The sequence below is a fragment of the Phyllosticta capitalensis genome (genome assembly GCF_038381095.1).
Source record: "Phyllosticta capitalensis strain CBS 128856 chromosome Unknown BKA78scaffold_2, whole genome shotgun sequence".
Lineage (NCBI taxonomy): Eukaryota > Fungi > Ascomycota > Dothideomycetes > Botryosphaeriales > Phyllostictaceae > Phyllosticta > Phyllosticta capitalensis.
The window spans coordinates 2,765,089-2,781,025 of NW_027117440.1; the positions used below are offsets into that span (position 1 = coordinate 2,765,089).

Sequence of the window (15,937 nt, forward strand, 5' to 3'; positions counted from 1 at the left end):
CTGCCGCCTCTTTTACTTCGACCAACAACCGCCTCGCTCGCACCTCTGCGCCGTCTCTTCGCGCCTTTCGTTCTGCCCAAGGCCAAAAGTCCACCATGGCCCGCGCGGACCCCGACCCGGGCAACAGCCGCGACCCCTACGGCTCCTAAACAATTTGTACGAACACTTGTAAAACTGTACCAATCGAGCAATTCTCTAACATCAGCGTAGAATATCCTCAATTCTCGAAAGGGCACCATTCAAGCCCGTGTACCACTAGCGGCCTAGGCCTAGCTACACCTGCACAACTACGGCGCACCACACTATTGCTGTACCTTTACTTTTTCCTGGTTCCGGATCACTTTTCGATATTTTTACGCCTTCGTGGACGACGACATCGTTATAGAACACTTGCATTTGGCGGCGCTTTTTGGGTCTGATAGAAGCATTTTTGGACGACCTCCTGCGGCATGATGGCTTAGCCCCAGTCGCCTGCATAGCGTGGAGTTTTTGTTTTCCTGGGAATAGACACACACGGAGAATAGAATGGGCGCCTCGCGGCAGGACACGATATTGTTGGGCTTTGGTTTTGGGTCGGAATATAGATTGGTCTCTGGGGTTCTAGAGCGGACGGATTGGTGTTGTACTTTTTTGTTTTGTTTTGAGAAGCGTGGGACGGTGTTGTTGGACCCTAGGGTGGAGTCGCTTCGAAGAATAATGGAGATCATACAGTCCACACATCCCCTGCCGTCTCATCATGCATCTGCCAGCCTGCCTTGGTGATCCGACCTTGTCCCCACCCTAGCCCTGTCCCGTGCAATCACAGCCTCTAAGTTCCCAGCACTCCCTCTCCCCTTCAGCGCGTAACCAACAATTCATCGTCGTCACTTTCTCCATTTGGTCCATGTTCTCCCGCCAGCAACAAAATTCTCCGGGCGGTTCGCGGGCTGCGTGTTGGCAGTGCCGCCAACCCTGTTGCCATCTGCCGCGGGCAACGGTCCCTTGACTGCCTGGGGCCGCCGCTCCTGGGGCTCATCGCATCATTGCGCGCTTCAGCGCTTCAGTAGTCGCCTAACCTTTTGTTTCGCCCTCCTCGCAAAAGTCCACCTCGACGCCGACGCGCGAATACGTCGTCCCGCAAAATGGCGAGCGCACAAGTCATGAGATCAACCGCACCGCTCTCGAGGCTGCAGGCCGAGGGTAATATGGCTTTGCAGGCTACCTAGACGCGCCGCTGTGCTCCTCATCCACGGGAAAACTCTTACGTGATGGCAACCCCATTCAGCCCTGGTGGTTGGCCATTCCCTCGACACGATTCGCTCCTTTGTCTGTATACTCGGGTGGCGTGGCCGACCTTTTGGGAGAACGCCTTACCAGTCCTGCCCGCGAACCCCGTTCGTGCGCTGAAAAGTGCGCCCTCGATCTATTCTCCCCACATGATGTGCGCCGCATCCGCAACCGGCCCTCGCACGAGTGGAGTTGGACCATTACACAAGAGTTTGGATTTCCGCGGTCGCTGAGAGTTCATCGTGGCTCTGTTGGAATAAAGTCGCGTTTCCGCCTCGCCCGCCGTCAGTTGGCACGCAAATCCTTTGTTAAATTTTGCCCCAACTTGTCCGCTTTCGTCACAGGGTCCTCGTAGCTCCTTCCTAACCAACGTCACCGTGGCTTGACGCGCCTGTCATCTGGGCCCCTAATAATCTCTGTCGCTCGGTATCCAACACTCAAACAACAGGGAACCCTCCCAGACCGAACAAGACCACTCAAACACACCAACGACCAATCCTCCGACTCGACCATCATGGTTGTCGACATTCGTCACTCGACCGAGGGCCAAGGCTCTGCTGCGCGCGCCATGTCGCATGGGCGCGGCGGCGCAGGTGAGTAGCTTATCTCACCCTTGATGTTTTTGCCCTCGACGACGCGAGTACTTCTGCCCCATGGCGCTGTTCAGCCCTACGTTGCGCGCTTCGGGTCAGCAGCTGCGCAGACACAATGTCAAAAGAAGAGCGGACGAGGAGTTGCCGGACGCGAGCAGCAAGCAAGACAATCGGCCGAGACTGACGCAGACGTGAACTCGCAGGCAATATCGCGCAAGGAAATCGCCGCGAATCCATGTCCAAGCCCGAAGATCTCGTCACCCCGACCATCAAGTCGCAGCTGTACACGACTGGCCGCGGCGGCAGCGGCAACATGGCCAAGAACGACCCAAACCACCCAGAGATTGCGCGCGCCGCCCAGGACGTCGAGGCTCCCGCCCATCATCTTGAACCCGAAGGCAACTTTCACTATGGCCGCGGTGGTGCCGCCAACGTCACCAAAGTGACCGACGAGAAGGCGATGGAGGCCAAGCGCCACAACGAGATGCGCACCAGCGAAGAGCTTGAGCGCGAGAGGATGGTACACGGAGGCGAGAAGGAAGACGTGAGGGGTCTTGGAGAGAAGGCAAAGGACCTGCTCGGCAAGATTGGAGTAAAGAAGTGAGCATTCCGGACTGCTCCCCATCGCGTCAAAGTGCTGATTGTGCACGGCGTAGGGCTGGCTACTCTGAGGTCTAAAGACCAACCGGGATCTCTTTGCTTTTGCGGTTTCTTGAATGTTCGGGCTCTTTGATACCTCTCTTCATTTTCACTGGTCGCGGTTAAGCGACCCCAATCGGTCGAGTTCCACTTTCAGTTCTCACAAAAACTGCTGTTCGAGGGTTTACTCCATCTCCTCAAGTCATATCTTGTTTTACACGTCATGAAAAAGCAATTCCAGTTCCACATCATCTCTATTCGTCATAATTAAAGCTGTACTTTGCAGCTATGTATCCTTTACAATTAAGAGCATCCGCCATTTCAGGCCTGACTCAGGGAGTCTAGAGACATGGACAGCTCTTCGAGACTTGGCGTCCACCATAAATCCACCCGGCTATCGTCAGGTGGCGGCATCTCTGCCAGAAGCTTTAATCGATGGACAGGGACGCCGATTCTCTCCAGGGCCTCTGCAAGCTCCCTTTGACCGCTGCCCATGGGCTCATCTCGAATGCAAATACCCACGTCGGCAGCAAGCAGTGCCTCAAGATCGGTGCACGAGTCACCGACGTAAATCACCAGCTCATCACCTCCATATTTACGAGGAATGGGCATGCGCTCCAGCTTATCTTCACTGGTCCTGATGCCCCTCTCGCCCGACTTGGAAAGACGACCGGATGACCCATTGAGACGATTCAGTCCCTCAAACTCATTGGCAAAAATGTCCATGTTCTGCATGGTGCGCCGCAGAGCATCAGCATTCATTTCGGAGGACTGCAACACCTTGGTGTCGTATGCGGCGTGGAGTAGAGCCTCGCGGATAAAGGTGGCGCTCCAGTTCACGCTCAAGATGCTAATGTGGCTAAGAAGGTTGCCTTCGTTGCCCTCGTTCCTGAAAAGCAGGTTCTCCCATCCCTTACGCAGCTTCAATTGGCCGCTCCCGACGGCTTTGGAGGCTCCTTGGGACACGTTGTTGGCAGTGACACCGGCGAACAGACCGGCATCTTCAACACGCTTCACGCTGCGCAGATCAACGCCTTCGAGACTGGCGAGCCAGGCCTTCTCCTCGGCGATGGTGTTGCGCTCGCTAGCGGAGGGGCGGTAGGCTTGGGTGTGAGCGTTGAGATCGTCGACGTAGGCTTTAACAATGTCGTCCCACGAGGATGACGGCGGAGAAACGTCTCTGACGGCGTGCTCATTGCTTATTTGGCCAAGGAAATGGAGGGTGTCCTTGGCCGTCAAGGTGCCATCCCAGTCGAGGATCAGATGGATTGGCAGAGGGGCGGAGGCCATGTGAAGGCGGTGGAACGACGGGGCGGCGGCGGGATTCGGCTGGGAACGTGAAGAAAGATGATGTCGCAACCGTGGTACGACTCGAGATAAGCGGAGAAGTGGCGGCGGGCAGAGGCGACTGATGGGTCTAGCTGTAGCACTTGGAGTTTGGTGCAGCATGAAGCGCAATGATCTCGAATCTGGCTCGATGCGGCTCCGCGATCCGACTGGGATGACTGCGAGCCGCCTCGTTCCGAAAAGTATTCGTGCCGCGTTGGCCATGGTCACGGGCCTGGCCTCTGGTACGCAATGCAGCCAATCACAGGCCGAATAAGTTGTGGCGCACGTCCTTGATCAGAAGTCGATACATCATCGATGTGAACATGGCGACCAATCAGCGCTCGGCAGTATCAAAGCGTAATCGTTTGCCGAGGGATCGGGTGTCTCTCTTTCTTGAGGGACATCTTTCCCGTGACGATTGCTTGAACTTCAATCCACCAAGTCTCAGAGACCCTCTTCTCAGGCTGTCATCACCTACTCTTCACCATGGCGACTTCTAGGGCATTGGCAAGACTCTCCAGGAGCGCGAGTAAGTGCCTTGATGACGACCCCTCCTCCACAATCATCCTCTCCTCCATTCGCCCGCCATTCTCGCCTCCCCCGCGTCCCACACGACCATCACAACCACCACCATGCTAACTGCTGGTGCTCTTCACAGCCGTTGCTCCCGTATGGAAGCGTGGTATGGCCTCGGTCGTGCCCGAGTCCAAGACCAGCACCGTCTCCGACCCCAAGCCTACACCCGACGCGAAGATCAAGACGTTCCACATTTACCGATGGAATCCCGACGAGCCGACGTCCAAGCCGCGCATGCAAACGTACACGCTGGACCTGAAGAAGACGGGACCCATGATGTTGGACGCTCTGATCCGCATCAAGAACGAAATCGATCCGACCTTGACCTTCCGCCGCTCGTGCCGTGAGGGTATTTGCGGATCCTGCGCAATGAACATTGACGGAGTCAACACCCTCGCCTGTCTCTGTATGTGCCCTCAAAAATGCCCCGAGACACTGTAGGAATGATCCTGGAGACTAACGGTTCGCCACCACAGGCCGCATCCCCACCGAGACGGCGCAGCCCTCGCGCATCTACCCTCTGCCGCACACCTACGTCGTCAAGGACCTCGTGCCCGACCTGACGCAATTCTACAAGCAATACCGCAGCATCAAGCCGTACCTCCAGCGCGACACGCCGCCGCCCGACGGACGCGAGAACCGGCAATCCAAGGCGGACCGCCGCAAGCTCGACGGTCTCTACGAGTGCATCCTGTGCGCCTGCTGCTCCACCTCGTGTCCCTCGTACTGGTGGAATTCCGAGGAGTACTTGGGCCCCGCCATCCTGCTCCAGAGCTACCGCTGGATCGCCGACTCGCGCGACGAGCGCACCGTCGCCCGCAAGGACGCCCTCAACAACAGCATGAGCTTGTACCGCTGCCACACCATACTCAACTGCTCGAGGACATGCCCGAAGGGCCTCAACCCCGCATTGGCGATCGCCGAGATCAAGAAGAGCATGGCATTTACCTAGACAAAACAAGGTGGAGGAAAACAGGGGGAGAGACGACCGATCGAAGAAGAGGAGCGGCAAACTTGGGCCATTTTTTGTTTTCTCGGTTGGGAGGCGGCGGTAAACAGGCTGGCAGTCGGCCGCCGCTTGTAGATGGGAGGCTTCAACGTTGATACAAGAGAGCGCGAGAGAGACATGGGAGGGATGCGGTACCTGCGTCTTGGAGTTTTTTTCCGCAAGATCGTTCTTGAAATTTCAAATCTTTTTATTTGTGTACTCTTTCCTTTTGCCATCACATGCGCCATCTGTCAGTCGATTTCCATGTTAATCATGAAATTCATCCACAAGTTGGACCAAACTATTCGGTGATGATGAGTCGGGGCCGCAAAGGCAAGGTCAAGCTCCGCCCAGTTCCTCCTTCTACGAGCCCAATCTTCCAAGTCCTCTCGGTGTGAGGCGCCTGACTCATCTATCAGGAATTACGAAGCGGGAGTCAGTGTACTTGAATGGCTCCCTGTAGCCATCCTCCTACAAGCTCAAACAACTGAGTCTTTGCTTAGCAAGGTCCGCGAATGCTCCGTACACAAACACACATCATGACTTGGTAATTGGAGTACCAGCTTTGTGCCAATATTTACCCGTTTGGCATGGCAATCATCAGTCGCCTGCTCAATCCCCCAATACGGAACGATTCAAAGCAAATGACTTGATGCTCACTTCGATGCTATCTGATCGACTAAGCTAGTCAGCTAGTCCCCTGTCCGGTAAAGAATTGCTACAAAAAAAAAACGCTCGTGCGCAACATGTCCGTCTCCCTTATTCCCCTCGCTCACCCAAAGGAAGAGAAGGAAGAGGACAGTAAAGGGAAAGAGAAAGAGGGGAAAGCGAATCAAAACCGAGCCCCCACGCAAACGACGACCCGAATGACGACGCCAGACTCCCTCATGTGCTGTTCTCATCCCACGCTCAGTGACCCAAATCATACATTGTCAGGTTGGTGATGTCGAGCTTGTCGTCGCGAGCGCCATCGCCAGTGCCGGCCACCGCCGAATCCAGACGACCTCGACTGTCATCCGTGCCATCGCCAGTGCCACTGTCGGGGGAAGAGTGCATGCCACGCTGCTGCGAGCCAATGCCGGTGCCAGGGCTAGTTCCAGGAGCAGTGCCGCTTCGAGCTGCTGATTCCATGCCACGACGCCGATGCAAGCCATGTCCGGTGTTAGTGATAGTGCCGTAGTCAAAAATACGTCCGGCTGCTGCTGCTTCTCCCTGTCCACGACGACGCTCCTGCGAGCTGCTTCCTTCGCCAGTGCTGGAGCCATCAACACGTCCAGCTGGAGCCGCCGCATTGTTGCGACGACGACGACGACGACGCTGTCGCAGGTGCACGCCATTCACCTGCGGCAGGTCGACACTACCGTCACTGCGTTCGTCGTCGCCATCGGTTCCGCTCGAATCGTCGTCTTCCGTACTCGAAGACTCTGCGGGCAGTTGAACGCCACCTTCAGAGGATCTCGGCGAGCGCACTGGCAGGCCGACTCCACCTTCCTCCGATTCCTTAGCCGCAGTGGACGAATCGTCACGTCTCTGCGCCGACGAAAGCAAAGCTCGGCTCTCGCCATCATCACTCGAAGAGTTGCTCTCGTCCGCGACCGAAAAGCGACTGGTGGTTAGGGCCTGCATCAGCCTCCTGTTGATGCGAGCCAAGTCTCCCTCGTGGCGGACGAAGTGATTCCATTCCGACTCGTCAGAGCTTGCCTCGCTCGAGTCCGCCGATGACTCGTCGCTTGCAGAGTGGGAGCCCAAAGCTTCATAGCCTGGGCCAGGAGGAGGCGGCGGACCTTGTCCTGGACGAGGAGGTGGCGGAGAACCGACGTATCTGATGTTGACCCAAGCGAAGCCTTCGGGACTCGAACGCCGTTGGCGGTTGTCAAGGAGAGGCATGTCGTGAGGATCATCAAGATCCATGGGGTCAGCCTGGGAATCGTCATCGTGTCTAACGAGAGGCTCTCTTTCGGCGTCCTCGTCATTCTCCCAGTCTCCGTGTATGGAATCGTCTTCCTCGTCGGCCTCGTCGTCCGCGTCTTGCTCGTAACTATCAAGCACGCTGTCCCTGGGCGTACGAGAGGCAGCACCGCCGCGATGGCGCATAATCATCGCATGGCGATACTCCATGCACAGATCCTCGACCGTCTGGCCCGCGTCATCAACGACGTTCCTCTCGGCGTCACCCTCTTTGCTCTTCTCATAGGCCCTACGGATCAAGTGCGCGACTTTTTCATCCGTGATGCTGGTCCAGCGACCGCCAATGCCTGCGGATTCGTCGGGCTCGAGCATGTCGCCGATCAGCTTGAACGGCCGCACGGTACTGCTGGCGGACAAAATCAGCGTTCCCAGCTCCACCTTCGACTCGATGGGCCAGTTAAAGACGAACACTTCGCCGTTGCGCTCGACGAGGCGCACCGCTGGCTTCTCTTCAGGGGGAATAGCAACGCGGACAAGATTGGCCACGGGATGCAGACTGCCGACGAGGAGCTCCACCTCGTTTGCGAGCTTAGGATCCGTAAAGTGATGAGGGGACGGGTCATGGGTGCCGAACTGCAGCTTCTGGAAGCCATGCAAGCGCACCATGGGCGGAAGGTCGATGCAGCGCGTCTCTTTAATCATTCCGTCCGCATCAATGATCTTGGCGAAGCGGATGAAGTGGTCGATGCGCGTCGCGGCATCAACTTTGGCCATGAGCGTCATCAGCATCCAGCCATCCCAGCGCTTGATGTCGAAAACGGTGCTGAAGCCGCCCATGTTGTAGAGCACTTGCAAAGGCCAGATGACTGACGAGTCGAGAGAAAAGGGCATCTTGTGCGATTTGAAGCGAGCGTAGTCTTCAACTGAAGGCTTCGCCGAGCCATTTTTGTAACCAGGGAAGAGGAACTGGACATCGCCGTCGGGAAGGTCATTCTCGAAGTGCATGCCAGTCTCTTCGTCGGGTTGGGGAAGAGGAGTCTTTTCGTCGAGATTGCCGTCCAGCAGACGGACCCACGGGACTTCAAGGGGAATCTCGCCCGGGTTCTGTCCAAACACTTCCCTTCCACCCTCGCCCAAATCTTTCTCGCATCCGCACTCGGTCCACAACTTGCTCAGGACCTTTTGCATCATCAAGGTCTGCACACGTTGCCTTGGAATCGTCGGCACCATGCCACCCCACCAGCCGCCAATCTTCGCATACTCCTCCGTGGTGATCGATGGGAGCGTTCCGTCGATGCCAAGATCGCAGATGCTGTCGTGGGCAGCAGCGTGGCGCCTTTCACACTCTTGAGAGCAAAAGAGAACGCTGCACTGGACGCCGAGACACGTGCGCAAATCGGACTCGGGCTCGTTGCCCATTTCGGCCATTTCCTTGCGGAGCCTTGGAATAGAAGGGGGCCTTGACTGCTCCGTGTCTGTGGTCTCTTCCGGGTCCTGAGGAGCATGCCTATGACTAGGAGGAGAAGGTGGAAGAGCCCTGGGCTTGGGACGTGGCGAAGGCGGGCATACAGGTCTGGAGTCATCATCGATCTGGGGGTAAATGCTGTCCTTCCTGACCTCTTCAGGGCTTTGAATTTTGTCGCCACTAGCTTGGTGGTCCTCCTCGTACTTGGCTCTTGCGTAGTCATGAAGAATCTTCATAGGATCATCTTCTTCAGGTCGGTTGGGGCCTTCAAAACGTGGTCTCTCTGGCTCAGATGGAGACGGGGTGTTGTTGTCAGAGCTTGACAACTCCCTGTGTGTCTCCGTGGTGGATGGCTCAGCTGGAGACGGGCTGTTGTTGCCAGAGCTTGACAACTCCTTGTGTGTTTCCATGGTGGGCGTTGTGATGCCCGTCGGAGCAGTAGGACGTGGAGCAGGAATCCAATCGCCATCGATGTTCAAGAGAGAACCGCAACCTTCGCACTGAATGTCCTCGCCAGTCCTCCTTGACCAAACGAAGAGTCCTTTATCATCGTTAAACATGACTGGATGCTGATCTTCCTTTTGCCGATATGCGACCAGGAACATGTAAGGTGCTTTGCCTTTGACGTCTGGATGTTCATGGCTGCTGAGGATGGCACCAAGGCGAGTGTCGGGAGCGCCCTCATTCACGTACTGTTCCAGTTCGCATGAGAGCTCGAGGAAATTGTCCGTCGTAGCGCTGAGGTTGTCCCAGAAGTACTGTTCGCGCGGAATGGTCGTATATGTTGACTTCATCAGTCCTCGGAAGAGGTTGTCCTCCATCATGTCCCTGTCGCGGGGGAGGCGGATGACTCCTTGAACATGCAGCTCTCTCATGTAGGCCTCGTCCTTTTGAAATTCCGTTTCGACGTATTTCAGGATGTGATTATGCAGGTCCTTGAACATGTTCTTCTGAGTCCTCGTAACGCACCAATTCTCCGTGGCCAGATTGATCATGTTGAGTGCGCTTTGCAAGGCACCACCACCGCATTTGAACAGAGCGTACGCGAGGCGGTAGTGTCCGCTCAGAATGATCCATCTCGCGTGTGGGAAATCGTCCTTCAGTCTTTTAGATGTGACATTCCAATTCTTTTGAACACCCAAGATGGCAAGCGGGTGCGCCAACCATCGGCCATCTTCGCCAGGGACCTCTCCGTTGGCGCATGCGTGTGTCCAGGAGTCTCCGCAAGCAAGCGCATACATGCACATGCCGACATAGCGTGTGATGTAGGTTCCGAGGAAATTACCCTCAGTGCCCACAGCTCCATCCTCTTCTTCAACTTTTTTCTCTGCCCACTTGCCCACCAAGATGGCTCGCCAACAGTCAAAGGAGGCGAGAGCAGGTTGGCCGATCAGAATGAGGGCAAGAGAGCGATTCAAGAGCGCGTATGGATGACCAGGAGCATCGTTCTCAAGGACATCGGTGTAGGTCAAGTAAGCTTCCCAGATACGGCCTTGGGCGAGTTCGATGTTGGCCGCTCGCAACTTTCGGCCTACCCGATGATGAGACTATACGTTAGCCCATCACTGCTCGCACTCAGAGCAACCACGGAGTCTTCCTTACCAGTAAGATAGAGCGTATCCGCCATAACGGCTGCTGATGTTAAGAGAACGACAATCTGTTGATGTTCACCACGGTGATGGTAAGGGAAGAAGCAGACGCAGCTCGACAGAAGGCTTTTGGTCACCGCGCGTTACCGGCACCAAGCATCTGCTTCCTTCTACACATAGCAGTCAGGGGAGCTGTGAGATGCGCGCGCGCGGGCACTTCTGGAAGGCACACCCACGGGAAATGGTCACTTCCGGAACCATTCAAACTCTTGACCTCCGCTTTGTCAACATAAAATCTGCTGGACTGCTCAGACTCTTTCACAGGAGACACAATGAACTGAGAAGACTGACGCAGTGTAAACGAAGTAGAAATGAAGAGAACACGTACCAAGCTTTCTAGTATCCAGACGTCTCCCATCATTATAGAAACTTCAGACAGCATCACTCTTCTAGCATCCAGGAATGCTTCTGTGCCGTACCCACATCTAGCGATTGATCTACGGTGCCGAATCTCAATCCATCTCTACCAGCAACCTAATTATCATTCCATGCTATGCCGCTATCCGCAGGACCATGTTGCATCCTTTGGACAGATGCTGCCACACTATACATCAAGGCAACGAAAGACGAGCGCCGCCGATGCTCCACCATTCTAATCAGAGACGCTTGCTCAGCAAAACCGCACATGGACAAGGAAAAATGAAAGAAGGTTCCGTGGACCGTAAATATCAAAAATGTCAGCATAGGAAATGAAAAACATAAACGACTGTCTAGACCAACGCCCTCTAAAAGACCGCGCAATGCGTCTGAGCCCGCAAAAATGCCTGCGTGAAAAAGGACTGCATGGCGTTGTAATGAAAAAGGATGCCACCCAACACAGCCACGTGCCAGATGTTGTGGCTGCCGCCCACGTAGTCGAAAACGCCCGGGAACCAGCGCTCGGGAACCTTGGCCGCGTACAACACAGCCCCCGTCAGATAAACGAGGAGGCTCTTGGTAATGGGAGCGTAAAAGTATGCTGCCCAAAACAAACCACGGGTGTAGATGAGCTGAGCGACAGGCAGCAGGCCAGTGGCTGAGAGGGAAACGTAGAAGGAGACGCGCGCCCAGGCCATGTCAGCGCGGTTGAAGGTTGGATGCCAAGGAAGAATAACGCCGCCGATACCCAAGGCACAGGTTGTAAGGAGATAGATCCAGCGAGACACGGGCTCGCAGTAGAATGCCGTGTACTCGGTGGTCATGATGGAGGCAGCGACGAGGAGTGAAATACCCGTGTAGTCGACACAAGCAAATCGTTCCATGACTCGTTGCTCGCTAATGCTTGACATTGTGTGCCACATGGTACTGCAGACCAGGCACTTGCAGGCGGCGAAAAAGAAGACGGCGGCAATGAAAATGTCGGATTTGGTGCTCATGTGGAAATGCACCGAGGTCGGATAGAAGTAAAAGGCAATGGAGAGGACGATCAACAGGCCAATGGCGTGCGACCAGATGTTGAAGAATTCGTTGGAGATGGTAAAAATGGAGCGTACGCAGTCGAGTTTGCCTTCGTGGAATCGATAGCCGCGCAAGATGTGGGGGTTTACGCGCCATGGGTCCGGTAGGTCCTCGTACTTGATAAGCCCGTGTTCCTTTGCTCTTGCTAGGGCCCGCGCAACGGTGTGTTCGACGCTCTCTTTCATGTGAGCTTTGGCACGGCGTGCTGCTTCCATGCCCTCCCCGACCACCTCCATTGCTTTTCCCTTAGCGTCATCCATTCTTCTCCTGCCAGAATCGTACACCTGGTGGGCCACTGCGCCGATACCGGCATCGCGCATAGCATAAGCTCGAGCTTCGAATTCGGCGAGGGTGGATTCGAGGAGACGGACGCCTTCCTGTACTTTTTGCTCCATGGTTTCCTTCCGCGCCAAGGCATCGTTGTATGTGCCTTCGAGGGTCGCTACGAGGACGTTGGCACGGCGCTTGCCAGCGTCGAGGACATCGTCGCGAACGTTGGCACAGGCATCGCGGACGGCGCGTAGTGTCGAATAAGCAGATTCTATGCCGACGTCTATCTTGATGTGTCCGTATGACTCAAGGAAATCCAGCCGACACTCTAGTTCAACCAGGAAGCGATCCACCTACGTCAGTGGTGGTTAGCTGTTGGAATGGACAAAAAGATGTGGCGAAACTCACCAGCGCTTGCACGTTGTCTTCCATGGACCATGTGCGGACATGGTATGAAGAGTGGCGACGACGGCGGAGCTCGTTGTTCCTTGTTGACATGGACGAGGTGGTACTGAAGACGGGCTCCTCGTAGGATTCGGTCATGATGGCCGTGCCGGTGCAAGCCATGGTGGGCGGCGCAAGAGAGGCGCAGAGGCGCAAAGAGGGGCGCAAGAAGAGTGAAAGATCTGGGGATTGGGTGTCGGTAGTGGAGTGGAGGCCGTGGAGGAATTATACGTCAGCTCCCAACCCCGGTCGTTTGAAGTGTCGATGCTCCGAAGACGGCGGGCCGAACTAAAAGATTTGTGCGAAAGGAGGAGGCGAGGAACGGAGACTTGAGGGGCGCTAAGCGGAGAGAGAGGAATGGGATGGTAAGGAGGGACAAAGAGCGGGAGAGGCTAGTATGTACACACGTGGGAGGAGGGAGAGACAGTGGTAAGTAGATGGGATTGAGTCGGTTTGGATTATGTTTCCAACGGGTAGAGGTGCAGGGTGCCAGTGTTGCTGCCGCGGCGGGTGCGCACGGCGCGCTGCCCAGTCGGGCAAAGTATCCGTGCTACTTGTGTGCCTCTTGGGCCCTGGGCGCATGTGAAGGGCACACCTCACCAAACAAAACGGCCAACAAGACGCCAATCCGCCTCCACGCCTCTTTTGCCACCAGCCAAGCGTCCTCTTGTATGCCTCTCTCCGCCAACTCCTTCCTCTGCTCGACCCTCGTTCTTATCGACTGGCTCGGCGAACAACCCGCTGCTTGACACGCTCACTCCCTCAGAGAGCCATGCTACCCACCCGAGCTACCCACCTGCATCCGCCCTCGCTCCGAACCGGTCTTCCGAGCAGAAACACCTACTGATGCCAAGGTCCCCTAAGCACGCTTGAATGCTGCTCGAACCGAGCTCAATATATTGCCCCTTGTCTTCCGTCTGATCGCGGCGGCATCCTTCCGTTTGACTCTACTTCTCCTTTCCATTATTCGTTGCGACCTCGCTTGACCCTTCGCTCTTCTTGCCTTTTGATCTGCTAAGGATCCGCGACGTGGAGGATCAGGTCGCATCGTGATTATTTCTGTCGCAACTCCGAGTTTGACGAGCTGTGAAACCATGGAGATCAGTGCGCTTTCAGGAAGCTAAATCACTCAAATCTGTTTGACTATCATAGCTTTGATGAACCCTCGCTGGCCTTGGTCAAGGACCTGCTGTACCTTGTTATCACCAAAGGACATTGTTTACTCCGAGATTTCCTAGTGCCTGAAGAATGTAGGGAGACGGTGCGTATTCGAGTGTGTTTTCTCTTGAAGGATGGCTACAAGGAGCAGTCAAGCACTTGGCGTAGTCCGTACTATGCGAAGAGATTGTTGATCTTAGTTGTCTTTCCACTATTTTGTAAGCATTGTAGAGGATATGTAGTTCGGTGTCTAACAAAGTAGACACTTGAAGGAAGTCACCATGGAGAAGAAAGGAGGAATCTCCAGTAATCCGAGGGGTGGTCTGTCACTGAATGAATATTGGTCCTGAGAATTTGGTTGGCGTTGACATTGAAGCAAACGAACAGCAACCAGACGCCCCATTCACAACCCACAAACAATACAAGAACCGCATTCTATCGCAGTCTGACTTCATCCACGACTCTACAACATTCCCAATCAATCTCTGCAACCTTTCCCAACCATCAGCTCTAGCAGCGCCCTGCATTAGCCATGGCCGGACCATTCCGCCAATTAGACTGCCGCCCTGCCGCCGCCCTGGCCACCGCCTCGACCTCACCTCGAACGCCCGAGACGCCCTTGCGCGCAGCTCAAAGTAGCTCCGACAACAAAATCATCACGGCGACAACCACCATCATGGACTCATCCGACATCATAACCAGCCCAGACCTCCAATCCGTGCTCGAAGCCGCCAATGCCGCGCGCGAAACCGCCGAATCAATCCTCGCGCTCCTCGCTTCGCACACCGACACGCGCGCCAACGACCTGCCGCCCGAAGAAGCACAGAAGCTGTCAATTGTGCAAAAGCAGCTGCATGCACACCTTGCGCATGTACGGCACTTGAACCGGGCTGCGCTTCATAGCACGCGTAGCGAGAAGGCAGCGACCGCGACTGCGCGCTCAACTATCGACACGCTGCACCTGCAGCTGCAGAACCTGGTCTACGAGCAGCGACACTTGCGGAGCGAGATTGCGGCATGCGAGGCATATCCTCATCCCTACCTGGCGCTGCCGCTGATTCCTGAGGACGAGTTTCTGGCCATGGAGGCGCACGCCGAGGTAGCCGCGAAGGCGCGAGAGCTTGAGGACAATGGCGAACTTATTGCGAAGGAGGAGGTTGTCATGGAAGCACGGATTGGACACGAGTTGGCGGTGCGCATGGAGCTTGAGGAGAAGAGACAGGGTCTGTTGAGGAGGAAGCAGGAATTGGTTGCGGAGAATAACAAGAGGAGAGAAGACCTGGCGCGCTTGGATGGCAGCTTGGAGAGATTCATTGAGGTGAGCCTTTCCTTTTATGATGCTTTCTGTCTGGATATCGGAGTACTAATGTGCTACGCAGGCCGCCAAACCGATCGAGCAGACATTCCAGAAGGAGTATTAAGTTTCATTCGGGTGGGTTTAGATTGAAATGGTATGGCGAATGGCGTCAAGGACTTTTTGAGGGAATCAAAAGCATGATTGGGGGAAAGAAAAGGATATACGGTCATCAACTTGGAGCGGCGGTCTGGTCAGGGACAATCCGTTGATGCATGGAACGAGACGAAATGGGAAAGAGACTTTAAGAGGGATGGATTCTCCTTTTGCGATTTGCAAGATACCCAGTAGTGCGACAAATGCATCTCTCTTTCTCTCTCTTTATCTGCCAACCTTCAGTGCAGCTCTCCGTTTCATCCTGATCATGAGTAGAGTCTTGACCAATGCAACGCAACGCCATCGATGCATGCGAACAAGGACCTCGATTGTGTTGTGCCAGTGGGAGGATGATGCGCTATGTTGATTATCAACAATGAGTGAAACGTAGTTTTTTGAACGATGGAAAGGTGAATCTAGATATGCGTCGTTAAGTAGCACATCAGATAGGGCGCCTGCGTCTAAAGAGAGCGAGGCTTGGTCCCAAAGTCGTGACACGCACGAAAGTCACTCCCGAGAAACATTGAGAAATCATGAAACATTGAGAAATACTTATCTTGTAAAGCATGGGAACAGGGAGCATTCAAGTGCCTCAACTCGACGATAAGGGGAACGGCCATGGGAGTGGGGTCAGGTGTATGCCACTGCTTTTGCTACCACGTCTCGAAGTTACAAATGTAATGGAACGCACACAGCTGCAAATTTGTGGAATCAGTGTATCAGAGGGTGCCAAAAGTCAACATCAGGGGGACTCTCCTCGACGAC

At 55.2% G+C, this 15,937-nt stretch overlaps 6 protein-coding genes across 6 annotated transcripts; 3 read left to right on the forward strand and 3 right to left on the reverse strand.

Moving 5' to 3' along the window:
• Nucleotides 1-1,780: 1,780 nt before the first annotated feature.
• BKA78DRAFT_292903 (uncharacterized protein) lies at nucleotides 1,781-2,463 on the forward strand (the record flags this gene model as incomplete). Its single annotated transcript, XM_066886122.1, has 2 exons — nucleotides 1,781-1,859; nucleotides 2,063-2,463. The coding sequence occupies 2 exons, from the start codon at nucleotides 1,781-1,783 to the stop codon at nucleotides 2,461-2,463; spliced, it is 480 nt and encodes a 159-aa protein (XP_066748231.1).
• A 356-nt stretch (nucleotides 2,464-2,819) lies between these two features.
• BKA78DRAFT_350241 (uncharacterized protein) lies at nucleotides 2,820-3,788 on the reverse strand (the record flags this gene model as incomplete). Its single annotated transcript, XM_066890955.1, has 1 exon — nucleotides 2,820-3,788. One exon carries the CDS (start codon nucleotides 3,786-3,788, stop codon nucleotides 2,820-2,822), a length of 969 nt encoding a protein of 322 aa, XP_066748232.1.
• A 723-nt stretch (nucleotides 3,789-4,511) lies between these two features.
• On the forward strand, nucleotides 4,512-5,355 carry BKA78DRAFT_246887 (succinate dehydrogenase iron-sulfur protein; the record flags this gene model as incomplete). The annotated part of the gene is made up of 2 exons (XM_066884258.1): nucleotides 4,512-4,809; nucleotides 4,880-5,355. The coding sequence occupies 2 exons, from the start codon at nucleotides 4,512-4,514 to the stop codon at nucleotides 5,353-5,355; spliced, it is 774 nt and encodes a 257-aa protein (XP_066748233.1).
• A 945-nt stretch (nucleotides 5,356-6,300) lies between these two features.
• BKA78DRAFT_350243 (uncharacterized protein) lies at nucleotides 6,301-10,391 on the reverse strand (the record flags this gene model as incomplete). The annotated part of the gene is made up of 2 exons (XM_066890956.1): nucleotides 6,301-10,295; nucleotides 10,367-10,391. 2 exons carry the CDS (start codon nucleotides 10,389-10,391, stop codon nucleotides 6,301-6,303), a joined length of 4,020 nt encoding a protein of 1,339 aa, XP_066748234.1.
• Nucleotides 10,392-11,138: 747 nt separating this feature from the next.
• On the reverse strand, nucleotides 11,139-12,663 carry BKA78DRAFT_246477 (adiponectin receptor protein 1; the record flags this gene model as incomplete). Its single annotated transcript, XM_066884218.1, has 2 exons — nucleotides 11,139-12,473; nucleotides 12,529-12,663. The coding sequence occupies 2 exons, from the start codon at nucleotides 12,661-12,663 to the stop codon at nucleotides 11,139-11,141; spliced, it is 1,470 nt and encodes a 489-aa protein (XP_066748235.1).
• Nucleotides 12,664-14,398: 1,735 nt separating this feature from the next.
• On the forward strand, nucleotides 14,399-15,169 carry BKA78DRAFT_246487 (Fms-interacting protein-domain-containing protein; the record flags this gene model as incomplete). Its single annotated transcript, XM_066884219.1, has 1 exon — nucleotides 14,399-15,169. One exon carries the CDS (start codon nucleotides 14,399-14,401, stop codon nucleotides 15,167-15,169), a length of 771 nt encoding a protein of 256 aa, XP_066748236.1.
• Between the last annotated feature and the right edge of the window lie 768 nt (nucleotides 15,170-15,937).